This window comes from Buteo buteo, chromosome 10 (genome assembly GCF_964188355.1).
Source record: "Buteo buteo chromosome 10, bButBut1.hap1.1, whole genome shotgun sequence".
Lineage (NCBI taxonomy): Eukaryota > Metazoa > Chordata > Aves > Accipitriformes > Accipitridae > Buteo > Buteo buteo.
The window spans coordinates 6,726,175-6,739,887 of record NC_134180.1 but is presented as its reverse complement, the minus strand read 5'-3'; the positions used below and the strand labels follow the sequence as shown (position 1 = coordinate 6,739,887).

General features: G+C 54.7%; 1 protein-coding gene across 1 annotated transcript; it reads left to right on the top strand.

Annotated features, from left to right (window-relative positions):
• The first annotated feature begins 2,184 nt into the window (after positions 1–2,184).
• HSD17B7 (hydroxysteroid 17-beta dehydrogenase 7) lies at positions 2,185–8,581 on the top strand. The gene is made up of 9 exons (XM_075038369.1): positions 2,185–2,284; positions 2,436–2,639; positions 2,727–2,819; positions 3,747–3,861; positions 4,394–4,588; positions 5,525–5,629; positions 6,659–6,715; positions 7,102–7,200; positions 7,601–8,581. Exons 1-9 carry the CDS (start codon positions 2,250–2,252, stop codon positions 7,694–7,696), a joined length of 999 nt encoding a protein of 332 aa, XP_074894470.1. The 5' UTR covers positions 2,185–2,249; the 3' UTR covers positions 7,697–8,581.
• Positions 8,582–13,713: the final 5,132 nt, after the last annotated feature.

The following is a 13,713-nucleotide window of genomic DNA, read 5'->3' as shown; positions in this document are numbered from 1 at the left end:
CTGCTTGACCCACACCAGTTGCCCGTCTCCTTGGGTGACAGGGAGGGTGCTCTGAGGCTCAGCATCCACATCAGGAGATGTCCACCAGCAGGGACCGAGGTGGGATAGTGGGTCTGGGAGAGAGGAGGGCAGGGATAGGGGGCTGTGCTCTGCGGAGGGGGCGGCTGGTCTCCCCACACGTGGTCCTGCTGGCTGCAGCAGAGGAGGTCTCATCCCTGCTGAGCGCGTAGCCTGCGGCAGCAGGGCTCTCTGGGGCTGAACCAGGAGCGAGGACACGTTTTGCTTCGTAACTGGTACCCATCTGCCTCTGCCCTCGGATGCCCTCTCCCTGCTCAGGGTGTGTCGTGGCCTCTCCCAGCCCTGCCCCAGCAAGCCAGGAGCTGGGAGCACTGGGCTGGGTAGGGGCACGTCTGCCCCACGGGCACTGTGGCTCCTGCTGACCCGAGACCCTGGGTGCCCTGCATGGGGTACGCAGGGCCACGCGTTAAATAGCGTGCTAGGGCACCTGGGGGGCATCCCCACTGCCCGGTGAGGTGCAGGGGGTCTGGTGTGCCCGTCCCCTGCTCCAGCTGTGACACCGGCCCTGCCAGGAGCAGGGCTGCACCCAAGATCTCCGGCGAGACCCGCACGCCCAGACCTCTCTGCCACTCCAGCACCAGGAAACAGCGACCTGGCGGCACTTCTGTTTGGCTGCAAAAGGTCTTTCTGCGGCAAAGGGTGGGAGGGCACGGCTGCCTGCGGAAAGCCTGCCTGCTGCAGCTGCGGGGCGCAAGGGGCTTGCCTTTGCCAGGCAGGGAAGGGAAGGGAAGGGAAGGGAAGGGAAAGGAAGGGAAGGGAAGGGAAGGGAAGGCAAGGCAAGGCAAGGCAAGGCAAGGCAAGGCAAGGCAAGGCAAGGCAAGGCAAGGGAAGGCAAGGGAAGGGGAGGCAAGGGAAGGGGAGGCAAGGGAAGGGGAGGCAAGGGAAGGGGAGGCAAGGGAAGGGGAGGCAAGGGAAGGGGAGGCAAGGGAAGGGGAGGCAAGGGAAGGGGAGGCAAGGGAAGGGGAGGCAAGGGAAGGGGAGGCAAGGCAAGGGAAGGGGAGGCAAGGGAAGGGGAGGCAAGGGAAGGCGAGGCGAGGCAAGGCGAGGCGAGGCAAGGGAAGGGGAGGCAAGGGAAGGGGAGGCAAGGGAAGGGGAGGCAAGGGAAGGGGAGGCAAGGGAAGGGGAGGCAAGGGAAGGGGAGGCAAGGGAAGGGGAGGCAAGGGAAGGGGAGGCAAGGGAAGGGGAGGCAAGGGAAGGCAAGGGAAGGCAAGGGAAGGGGAGGCAAGGGAAGGGGAGGCAAGGGAAGGGGAGGCAAGGGAAGGGGAGGCAAGGGAAGGGGAGGCAAGGGAAGGGGAGGCAAGGCAAGGGGAGGCAAGGGAAGGGGAGGCAAGGGAAGGGGAGGCAAGGCAAGGGGAGGCAAGGGAAGGGGAGGCAAGGGAAGGGGAGGCAAGGCAAGGGAAGGGGAGGCAAGGGAAGGGGAGGCAAGGGAAGGGGAGGCAAGGGAAGGGGAGGCAAGGGAAGGGGAGGCAAGGGAAGGGGAGGCAAGGGAAGGCAAGGGAAGGCAAGGGAAGGGGAGGCAAGGGAAGGGGAGGCAAGGGAAGGGGAGGCAAGGGAAGGGGAGGCAAGGGAAGGGGAGGCAAGGGAAGGGGAGGCAAGGGAAGGCAAGGGAAGGCAAGGGAAGGCAAGGCAAGGCAAGGCAAGGGAGGGCAAGGTAAGGCAAGGCAAGGCAAGGGAAGGCAAGGCAAGGCAAGGCAAGGCAAGGGAAGGCAAGGCAAGGTAAGGCAAGGCAAGGCAAGGCAAGGTAAGGGAAGGCAAGGCAAGGCAAGGCAAGGCAAGGCAAGGCAAGGCAAGGCAAGGCAAGGCAAGGTAAGGCAAGGCAAAGCAAGGCAAGGCAAAACAAGGCAAGGCAAAGCAATGCAATGCAATGCAAGGCAAGGCCAGGCCGGCAGGGGGGACCCGCGCAGCTCGGCGGAGTAGGCGGGGCCTGCACTACAGGGGCGTGACCCGCACCACGGGGGCGTGGCCCGCACATGGGGGCGTGCCCGGGATGGGGGCGTGTCCCAGCGCGCCCCGCCCCCTCCGCTCGGCTCACCATCACGCCACCGGCGGGCGGCGTCCCCGCCCCTTTTCGCGCGTCCCCGGTTGACGGGGCGGCTGGGGCGGGGCGTCACGCGCGGGCCGCGCTTATAGTCCGCGGGGGCGGGGGGCGGCGGCGGCCACGGGAGCGCGGGATGGAGCGAGTGGTGCTGGTGACCGGTGCCAGCAGGTGAGCGGCGGGGACCGGGAGGGCGAGCGAGGAACGATAACGGAGCGGGCTGGGGCGAGCCGGGGCGGGCCGGGCCGGGGCAAGCCCGGCCCGGCCCGCCCCGGCTCGCCCCAGCCCGCCAGCGTTGTAGCTGACACCGTACCGTTGGCAGCGGCGTGGGGCTGGCCCTCTGCCGGCGGCTGCTGGAGGAGGATGGCCGCATCCACCTCTGTATCGCCTGCCGCAACGTCCAGAAGAGCGAGGCCACGCGAGACCTCATCCTGGCCACCCACCCCGCCGCCCGGGTCTCGACCGTGGAAGTGGACCTGGGTAACCTGGTTTCCGTCCTGCGTGTCGCCCGTGAGCTCCGCTGCAGGTATCGGATCTCCCTCCTCCGCCCCGCCGGCTCCCCCCCCCCCCGCCCGTGCCCCTCACCCACCCCTGTGCTCTTTACCCCACGCAGGTTTCAGCGCCTGGATTTCGTCTACCTCAACGCCGGGATCATGCCCAACCCACACGTGAACTTCAAGACGCTCTGGCACGGTCTCCTCACCGGGTACGAGATGGCGAGGGGCTGGTCCCCGGCTCGCAGGGAGCGTGGGGTGCTGGCAGCATCACCGCGGCCAAGCCATGTCCCCGTGTCCGGGGCTGAAGACCCTGTCCCCGTTCCCCAGGGTGACACGGAGCACATCCCCGTGGGATGCATGGCCTCGAGTGGGGTGGGCTTGGCAGCTGGGCGAAGCGCCGAGGTGCTCCGAGGCACCTTGTGCCGCTTCTGATCCCTGCTGCGGGGCGAGGGTTCACCCAAAGGCTGCGGTGCCTGGCACTGGGGGCAGAGTGGAAAGCACTGGTGTGATGGTGGGGAGGTGGTTTGCTCTTACTGGGTCTCCTTACTGTTGGTTTGGGTCCACTGGAGGTTTTTGTAGTCGCTCGCGGCTGCGGGTCGTGGTATTTTGTGAAACTAATAGTTGGTGCCTGTTCTATAAGCACCGTGGGGGATAAGCATCGTTATTCCGTAAGCAACGTGGGGAAGCTACGCTAGGGAGCAAAGTGACTTGCATTGAGTCTGATACAGTGGTTGGGGTGTTGAATGTAGACGCTAGACTGCTTGCCTTATCTGAATTAGGCATGACCCTAGGGCTTAGTTCCATGCTGGAGCTTGATTCTGTTATTTGAATGTGAAATGGAAGAGCAAGACTTTTTTTTCTTTTTTTTTTAATGGTACTTTACTGTGGTGAAGTGAAGGAAGGGATAAGTCTTCTCTGGTCTAGTCAGTATTGAGACACCTGCAAATAAAGGGGCTTGGGTACTCTGTGAACTTTTTCCAGCCTTTTTTTCCACGAATTAATGGAGCCCTTGAAGGTGAAACTAGAAAGTCTGTCTGGAGCCTGTGAAGTGGGGGTTACTTCTGAAGGAGCGAAGTGGGGGAGACATAGAGGCCTCCTGGCACTGTTCCTCTCTAACTCCTGTCTTTGGCTTCCAGGAAGGTGCTTCACATGCTGACCACTGCAGAAGGCATAATGACCCAGACGGACAGGCTTAATGGAGATGGACTGCAGGAGGTGTTTGCTACCAACCTCTTTGGGCACTTTATCCTGGTGAGACTGCGTATGAAGATTGAGCCCTTGGTCTGGCGGTTGATGTGGGTAGGGATGGGTGCAGGTGGTACAGATGAAGCAGTTCTGTCTTACAGTTTTGGATGCTGATGCAAGCGGGAGCCTGACAGATAAGGAATGATGGGACAAAGATCTTGGGCTTTGTTAAAATAGCAATAAATGGTGATAGTTGTTGTTGCAAGGGTTAATATAATCTTGAGGTTACTGTAGTTAGTCAGTGGACGGAGGTATGCCATACGTAGTTCCCTCTGTCCGGGGTGAATACCAAGAGTTGGCTATATTAAATTCTGAGGTGCTCAACTGAGCTGCGTAAGAGAATGGTGGTTGCTTGTAAATGCTCCTGGTGGACCTTGGGCTAGAAATTATACCTGAGCAGCGGCTGCTTCTGGCTAGTCTAGTGAAGATTGGCCAAGACTAGGAAAGCTGAGATAAGCTTATGGCTTTTAAGAACTGCAAAGCTATACTGCAAGACTTTAAAATTACTGCGTCAAATAAGTTAACAATTATTTTGCAGGTTCGTCAACTTGAGTGTCTACTCTGCGGTAACGAAAAGCCCTCACGACTCATCTGGACCTCTTCCAGCAATGCCAGGGAGTCTGCCTTCAGCCTTTCTGACTATCAACATGCCAAGGGACGGGAATCATACAGTTCCTCCAAATATGCTACTGACCTGACAAGTGTGGTTCTGAACAGGAAATTTAATAAGCAGGTGATGATGGGGTTTGCATGTCTGAAGAAACCTAATGAGCTCCTACTATTTATAATTATCATTACATTGTTGTTACCTAGTTGCATTCATTCATAGCAATATGATAAGTTCCTTAATGCCCGTGTAAGAACTAAACATGGCTGAGTTTCAGCTGGTGCTGGTGGAGAATCTGCCAGAGACTGCTTCTGGCGTTCTTGTCAGAAAAAATTCTGAAAGCAGAAGATTTTAGGAGCGGTCCCTACCTTGCAAGCTCTAGCTGTCTCTTTAGACCAAAGAACTGATCTTAAAGAGCAAAGAGCTGCTGCTCTTTTCAGGCGTACCTGCTTATCAGAACAAGGCTGCTCAGGCTGCCTTGCCTGCAAGCGCTTGAGGTGCAGGCTCTGCTGTCTCTCCTGATGGCTCCGTGCTGCTACTTAAGTTTGTCACACTAAGATGTATGAGCAAAATGCCTCCCCTGTCACAGGGGATTGCTGGATTTTGTTGGCAAGCTGCGGCCCTAGTCCAGCAATAGCAAATGCACTCTTTTGAAATAATTCAGGAGAAAATGCTTTAGTCCTAGAAGGCTGATTTTGTCTCTTTTAAAAGTGAGGTAGCCTTTGATCTGAGCGGGCTGTAATTTGTGGGATGACTGCTGCTGCTGCTGAGCTGCATGTGGACTGCAACACGAGGTTGTGATGCATTGGGAGGCTGCGCCTTCTCTCTCACGGGCTTACAATGGGCACAGATTTAGCATGAACACTTCCAATTTAGACCTCTTGGAAATCGCTACATCTAATCACCCTCTGGCTCTGGTAACTTCGGAGAGGAGAGCATCTACTATTAACTGGTCCCTATACTCACCTTCATTTTCTTGCTGAGAAGTACTAGGAGGGAGGGAGTACGAGCCATTCTTTAACTGTTCTGTCTTTGCTCACTGATTCGGTTTCTTCTCTGCAGGGTCTGTATTCCAGCGTTGTTTGTCCTGGTCTTGTTATGTCTAACATGACCTACAGAATTTTGCCCGTTTTTCTCTGGAAGCTGCTAATGCCCATCATGTGGTTGGTAAGTGGATCTCCTGGCTGGTTTGGGGTTGAGGTCGCCCTGCTGTGATATACTTCACTGCAAGTCACGTGCAGTGTGCTTCTGGCTCCTTGCTACCCATGCTGCTATACAGCTCTTCCTTCTGTTGCATTGGGCAGGTTGGCCCCTCTGCAAACCTTCCCTTCGGCACCTTGGGGGCCCAATTTCCAAGCTGAGTTTGGAGCTTTGCACCGTCCATACGGCTGAAGGGCTGAACCCTGGCTCTAGCGCTTGTCAAGGCTCCCCTCAGAAGGTTTGCCAGCCTGCTGTGGGCTTGTGAAACCCTATCATTTTGGTGGCAGCAGAGCTCAGGACAGAACTTGGCCTCTGTGCTTTGAAATGCTGTTCATTTCTAGAACAGACTCTATTTTTCAGTGTTCTTCTTTCCATCCCACTAGAAGGCAGCATCTCCTGCTCTCTTCTTTCCATCCCTCTGGAAAACAGAGTCCTGCTCTCTATTGCCTCTTCCCCCAAACTTCCCTTGCCTTTCTTCCTGTGGGCTTCAGCTTTTCAGGTTCACTACAGTTCTGTCCCTGAAGGCTGCCTGCTCTGAGCCTCGGTGCTCTTGCTGCGACATTGGCCTTTCTGCTTAAGCTGCTGACAGCAGCTGGTCCTGACGGATCGCGTTTCTCCTGGCACTGCCTTCTCAGTTGTCCTCAACACTGGCAGTACTGCAGATCCTCTCAGTCTCCTGCCGTGTGTGCTCTTGAGACCATTCGAGAAGAGGTGCCCGCAAGGCATATGGGTGGCCTGTTGCCTCTTGCTTTGGGGGTGAGCTCCGTGTGGGAGCAGGGAGTGAGGCTTGCTGCTCTGGTGGGTGGCTCCAGAAAATAGTTTGTGGTGATAAAGGGATGCTTTAGTCGTAAGGGTGCAGTGTTACCTGTAGTCAACTTTGAGAAGTATTTCTACCTCTGGTAGATAGATTATCTGGTGTGGCTGGGCTCCAGGGGGCTTGCCAAAGAAACCTTGGGCCACAATACAGATTCTGTCACGTACTTCTTTTCCCCTCAGATCCGTTTTTTTGCCAAAACTTACACTCTGACACCGTATAATGGAGCAGAAGCTCATGTAAGTAGTTCACGACTTGATTTTAATATTCCTTCCTTCTGGGTAGCTCTTCCAGAGCCTGCTGGCTTGAACAAAGAGCCTCTCAGCAAGGCTGGTGGGTGGGTGCTGTATTTTACCCCTAAGGAGCATACAGCACTGAGTGCTGGGGGGCCGGCTGTGACCGGGGCTGATCTGCCAGGTGATGCTTTATGACCTTCATCAGGTACCCATAAAATAAATCATTTTGGAAAAACACTGTTCCTTCTGTCTCAGTCAGTGGTCTTCCCCTGCTTGGTGAAAGTGCCCATGGTGTGTTTTCCTGTGTCCATGGCAGCTGGGTCCTTGACCGCAGGTTCGGTTGGGACAGTGTGCACTAGACTCGTACACGTTTGTGCTGTTCTTCCTAGGTGTGGCTGTTCAAACAGAAGCCTGAGCACCTGGATGCACTTGTCAAATACCACAGCTGTACTTCTGGACTGGGGAAGAGCTACGTGGAGCCCAGAAAGGTAAATGGAGCGGCAGCCTCCTGCTGCAGGGGACTTGGCTAGGGTTCTGCCATCTGCCTTGTATGAAAGAGTTGGTGCCAAGGGTGTCCTGTGGCTGGAATGGAAACAAGATGCGTATTGAATGCTGAGCAGCAAGGAGGGATGTGGGGTTAGCTGCGAGGTTTCCTAGAGTAACTCCTGGCTCAGGCTGGAGTATGGAAGACCGTGGAGATGATGGTTAGAACAGGATGAGTATGTAATGATGCTTCCCCAAAATACGTTCTGGCTTGTGCCCTGGTGATAGGTGTCTTCAGTTGCCTCTCTGTAAATGTAGAAGCTCTGGAGATGCACCTTGCCTATACCCCTGTGCTGGTTGCCACCAAGGTGATGGTCTCACAGTGCTGTTCTTCTTGTCTTCCAGCTTGATGTGGACGAAGAAACCGCTGAGAAGTTTTACCAAAAGCTGTTGGAACTGGAGAAGGAGACTCTAGAGAGATACAGTGATCTCCTAGATTAAGGAAAGCCAGTCTCAGTGGGATAACAGTCTCATATCAGTAACATGGGCTTTCTTCATTCAGGTGCTACTTGTGTTGCCTGCTGTTCTGCAGGCACATGGCTTCAGATCCTATCTTCCTTCTTGACAGAAGGTGACTGGTTCCTGAAAATGGAAATGTAAAAACTGAAGAGAAATACTTAGTCTTTTTGGCATGGGATTTTTTTTCTGGCATAAAACTGGAGGCCTAGGGTAGGTGGAGACTGCCTTAACGTGGTTGCAAAGCAGTGTCTTCCAAAAGCATGACTGAACTGTGCACAGTTCAGGAACAGCCTCAAAATGTGTGGTTCAAATCTGGCTTAGTGCAGGAAAGGCAACAGTCTGGGGTGCTGCCCTGCGTCTTGGCTCTACCAGTCTTTCTAGATGGCTCGAATGCATTACCTGTGGCTGATCCTGAAATACTTGAAGGTTCATCTTCAGAAAGGCTGCTCTTAACACTTGTACACCAAAGCTGGGACCAGCTTTCCAGATGTGCTCAACAAGATTGAACCTTACTGGAAGTCAGGTTCCGCACAGTGTCTGAAGCCCAGTTCCTGACGAGCTGGCCTGAGAAGCGCACCCCTTGCCTCAGCTGTGAGGACAGATGCCTTGCTGTCCCTCGGGTGTAGGACCAAAAAGGTTGTAACCACGACTGCCTGGAAAGACTGAAGCTGTTGACGTTAACCTGGGCTCGAGGCTAGTCTGCTCTGTTTGTGGCAAGAGTGAGAGGTTACCATGTTATTTTATCTATTTAACTCTCTTTTTATATAAATCCACTGTACCAAGTATACTTCCTGTTGTCTAGCCAGGGACCTTCACCAAATACCTGATGTACTTCAAATGCTGCAATGAATAAATGACTGGAACTGACTTGTCCTTGCTGCGGTGGTGTTTTTACTCCCACAGCTGGATGCTTTTTGCCTCGGAGGGCTGGAAGGGAGGTTGGTTTCTTGCCTTGCACAAGGAGCCTGTGCATACCTGGGGAGCGCAGGGTCTCTTCTCTCCTGCCACAGGAGAGCTGTTAACCGTGAATGAAAGCCGTGAGTGACTTCCGAAGACTTCAGTGTGGTTTTGTGTGTTGAGCACCTGTGGGGCGTCTGAGACTATTTCCCAGCCTTCGGCACTTGGCAAACGTAGACGTCCCTGGTGCTTGCTCACCCCGATGTGTCACATAATTACTGATTTAATGCTCCCTAGTAAGGGAGTATTACAGTGTGCCCGGGCGCTTCCCTGGGGCCTGACAGGAGCCAGGTGAGGTGAGGAGGGAGGCTGTGCTGCTCAGCCCTGCACCACCCCGGCTGCGGCGGAGACTCCCTGAGCTCTGGAGGTGCGGCTGTCCTGCTGGGGTGCCCACAGGGAGGGTTGGCTCAGGGGTCTGCGTAGGAAACTGCAGAAGCGCGGAGCTGGCGCCTGGGAGAATCCCGGCTCTGCAGAGAGTCTTCATTGAGTTGGCTTGTAGCAACAGATTTAGAGTCTTGCTTTTATTTTTTTCCTTCTTTCTTCCCGCCCTCCGTTGGTTTTGAGCATCTCTGCAAAGTAGAGGGGTACTGCTAGCCTGGGGGTGTCTGCTGTGGAAATAGCTCCGTCCTGAGTTTGGGCTGAGCAGCACCTCTCAGCTCAGCCCTCATGTGAATACCTGAGCTACCAGTGTGGATGGGGATGTACTGTGCTCTCTTTTGGCCTGACTTTGGGACAGAGTGAGAAGTTGGCCATCCAGGAGCGGTGCTTCCCTCGGCTAGAGCTGGGGCTGTTCGGGGGTTTGAAGTAGATCAGGGTGTGCTTACGAGGACCTTTATTTAAATGCAATGAAGTCTGTCCCAGCACCGGATCTGGGTGCTGTGGCTTTGTTCAGCTGCATCCTGAACACCCCGGGGGCCAGACACCGCAGCCCACCCCCCCTTTCTTGAGCTGTTTCTTCTCCACAGGGAAGGAGTCAGTGGCTGGCTGTCTCTTCAGCTTGGTGTACTTGATCCCCACAGCATCCTACAGAGGTATTTGGCTCCTTGTTCTGGAGAGTAATTAAGCATGTCGTCTTGATTGGGTTTAGATGAGCATCTTGAACTTTGCTGTGCTTCTGCCGTGGGCTGTAGTAGGTATCATTCTCCCTCTCCACCTTTAGGATTCCCCAGCTACCCCAAAGCCAGAGGCACTCAGTCATTCCTTATCCGTGCTCTGACTGCTCTCTGCTACCACCCCTGCCTCATTTTATCGCTGGGGAGAGAGAAATGAAATAGCAAATGCTTCTCAAAACAGAGTCTGACACAACCCTTCATGAAATGAGTGCAACACAATGGGAGGTGGGAAGGACAGGGCTCTTACACCAAGCTGATGACCTGTATTGTCCTGTATCCGCTGCATTCTGGCACTGTAGATGTGACAGTCCAAGGACTTGAATGCAGTAAGGTCTGGAGGTGCTAGAGGAGGTAGCTTTGAATAAGCTAGTACAGTTAGGAAAAATAAATGCTTTCTGATACACAAGGGTTTTTTTTAAAGCCTGGAATAAAGTGGCAAATATCTAGGCTGGGCAGAGATTGGTGACCATAGGTAGGACCATAAGGTTTTTTTCTTCAAGTGTGCTCTTGTGGGCTGAATTTGCCCAGTTATCAGGGGATGTTGTGCCTGATGAGATGGGGCGAGTGCTTTTAGCCTGTGGAACATGCAGAGGCTGGGGGGGAGAGAGGCATGATATACCACCACCAGTCATTGAGTTATCCATGGCACTGGCGTCAAGCAGAGCTATGAATGGGTTTCTGGGCTCATCTAAAAAGCACTTTGTAGCTCTCCCTTAAGCATTTGGGGCTCAGGGTTAGAGAAAAAGTGTGGTTTTTTCCTGTTGTGTCTGAGTGCAGCCTGCTGCATGGTTTAGTTTCACCTGCTTGGTTGCTGTGAAGGCAGCTGGTGCACTGCAATGTATGTTACATCCTGGGAGATGCAAACGTGGGATTCGGGAGTTGTGGGGGATCTGCCGCAGCATGTGGTTGGGGTTGGGGTTGGTTGTGGATGCAAAGTGGCCTCCAGAGATCTCTAGCTCAGCTTCCTGCTCGAACAGAGTTCCATGAAGTAGGAACAAAAGGTACTAAAGCATAATCTGAGCTCTGGAGAGATGGGACAACCTGGAAAGATGGGATAAAACTAGTGATTTCCCATGAGTTTGGTGGTGCATGGAGCTGGAGATGCACAATAAGCCCAGGTGTCTCCAGAAGACTGCTCTTCACTTGGAGGAGGTTCTCTAGTGTCCTACAGCACTTGTCACTGCTCTATAAGGATTTCTGCCTTCTTTTGTGACCCCAGGCATCATTGTCCATGCCCTTCTGTAGAAGGAAACTTGGCCGTGCTCAACCTCACCTTCTGCTCCTTGCCTCCATGTTGAGAAGTTGGACGTCTCTGCGTCCAAAGGATGGGACTGTTCTGTGGGATGGGAGCCATAACCACCTCTCAGCTTTTGTCCTTCATCCTGAAAGACAGGTAGGACCTGGTGCCTCAAAATGGAGACTGCCCAAAGGGCAGGAGGTGGCTCAGTTGTTTGTTGCCCTCTGTGAACTTTGCCTGGTAAATCTGGCCTGAGGGGTTTGGCTGCCCACCACCCAGGTGACTGTGAGCAGACCTGGCTGATGATCTGGAGCTGCCGGTCTGCAGGGAGGGATGGCTCCTCGTGCCCTGCTCTTGGCTAACAGATGCCTATGCATGGAGCTTAATCCCCTAGCTAATCCCTTTTGGCCAGCAGGCGCATCCAGGCATGAAAGCAGTAGTGGAGAAATGGCAACTAGGTCAAGGAGAGCAGGCAGGTACGTGCATCTGTCAACCTCTTCCCAACGCGCTCCCGTCCCCTCGTCTTCGCTCGCTAAGGTAGCGGAGACACCGCTGATGCCATCGCATGAGTCAGGTGCCTCCATTGAGGTCGTGCACGTGGAGCTGTCGAGCCCTTTGTGCAATGAAAACAGGTCCTGCCCAGAGCGTGGGGCCTCATGTCAGAGCCGGGGGTGACGCAGGGCAGTGAGAAATGCCAGGCATGGGATGGGGGAAGAGCCGGCAGTGGCAACTGTGAGTCAGTGCCAAGACAGGAGTTTTCTGTTTGCGATCCTCGGGTACGGAGCTTTCCGGAGACGTTCTAGGGCAGGTCCCGAGTGTGAAAACTCATCGCGGTTGCTCTATGACGTCCTGTGCAGTCAGGCTGTGCAATCTAATATCTAATCATCATGCATCGTCCCAAGTCACCTGTTTCTTATCTTCATGGGCCAGTGCCTTGCCTTGCTCCAAACACAGTCCGAGTCCTGCATTGCTTTACAGCTCAGCCTGCTTTCAGCTATGGAGGGTACAGATAACAGGAGCGTGGGTGGGAACTCCAGCGCGAGCCGTGGCCAAGGTTGGAGAAAGCTTGAAATCAGTGTGGCAGGGCTGAAATCCCCGCAGCTGGGTGACCTTTTCCCCTCCAGGAGGAGAAGGCAATGGGATTGAAGGAAACAACAAGGACCAGCGTGTGCCCCTGTAAACAGGGGTGGATGTGATACAGCCAGCTTGTGTTGAAACATCCATGGTTAACCGTTGAATGGCAACTTTGATGTTGAAAGCGCTCGGAGAGGAGCTGCCCAGAGGGGCTGGAGGGGAGAGATGTAGCTCTGAAGAGCTGGGTGAGAAACAGGGAACAGAAACTCCTCTGGGAGTGTTGCAGGAGCGTGATGAGTCTGGCAGGGAAAAACCAAGGGAGGCATGGATCCAGCTGGGTTTTGCCCAGCATGGGCAAACTGTGGAGCCCCAGGAAGCTTTGGGCTAGGAGGGAGCTCTCACACTTCCAGGCAGCTCTGCTCTGAGCAGCAATGGCCTCACAGGTGGACCAGGCAGCTCAGGGATGTGTCCAGGTAAGTTCTGAAGTCTCCAGGGATAAAGACCCCACAGCCCTCCCAGGCCCTGTCCAGGGGCTGCTTCCACATACCACCCCGCTTTGCAGCTTCCCAGGGGAGGGTAAGGCTGAATTCCTTGAAGGATGAGATGCCGGAGGCTCGGGGCAGATGTGTGCCACATGGCCAAGGAAATGGGAAAGCCCAAAGAGAACCAAGACCACCTACAGGGTCGGGGAGGCTTTTCAGTGTTGCTTTGCAAAACACAGAGCTGTGCCCAAAGGGGAAACCTCCACCAGGGGAACTGGTGGAGTTAAGGAACAGCTTGTGAGAAGAATCAGAATGAGTAGTAAATCCTTTATCTAGCTCATCAATAGATGCTCCTGTGTAAGAGCAGAGCTTGAAGAGGCTGCGGTGCTGTAATTAACATTTTTGGCATTGGTGTTCAGTGAGAGAAGCCTGGGAAGGCTGCCCTGCCAGAAACCCTCTTGCAGATGCAAGGATTTGCATCAAACCAAAGTGCTAGCAGGAGAGACTACAGGGCAGGCAGATGAATGACCAGGGCTGGCTGACATTCATATTGAGGCAAAGTAGCTGAACTGATCGCTGTGCATTCATTTCTCCCTTAAAACTGCCTCAAGCAAAGCAAGGAGGAGGAGGTGGCTGGATCCCCAGCCTGGGATCAAGCTGTGCAAGGTCTTGCTGCAAGGCAGTGCAGATGCTGAACGCTTATGTAGGATCCTCTTTCTTGAAAGAGAAGCTACTAAAGACAAAGATGGCCTCAGGGTGCATGGGGGAGGCACTGCTCCGGTCCTGCCCTGCTCTTCGTTTCCATCTGTCTCAGCAGAAGCTTTGGTCGGTTCAGTTTGGTTCAGCATCCCCTGGAAGAACCTACGTCTGCTCCTCCAGGGCAGTGACAGTGGGAGGAATGTGGGAGTCAGGCAGAGAGGAGGTGGCAGGATGTTCAGGGCCCCCTCCAGGGCTGGCTGCATGGAGAGAGCCCCCATAATCCTCCTTTGGTACCACAGCAGCGAGACAGCACGTCGTGCCACCCCCAGCTGAGCATCACAGGCTGAACACAGTCTCACCCCCAAGGGACAGCAGTGGCCTCAGGGTGGGGGGGATCTAGCCCGTCTCTACAAGTGGCTGTGTGGGACAGGGCTGAGA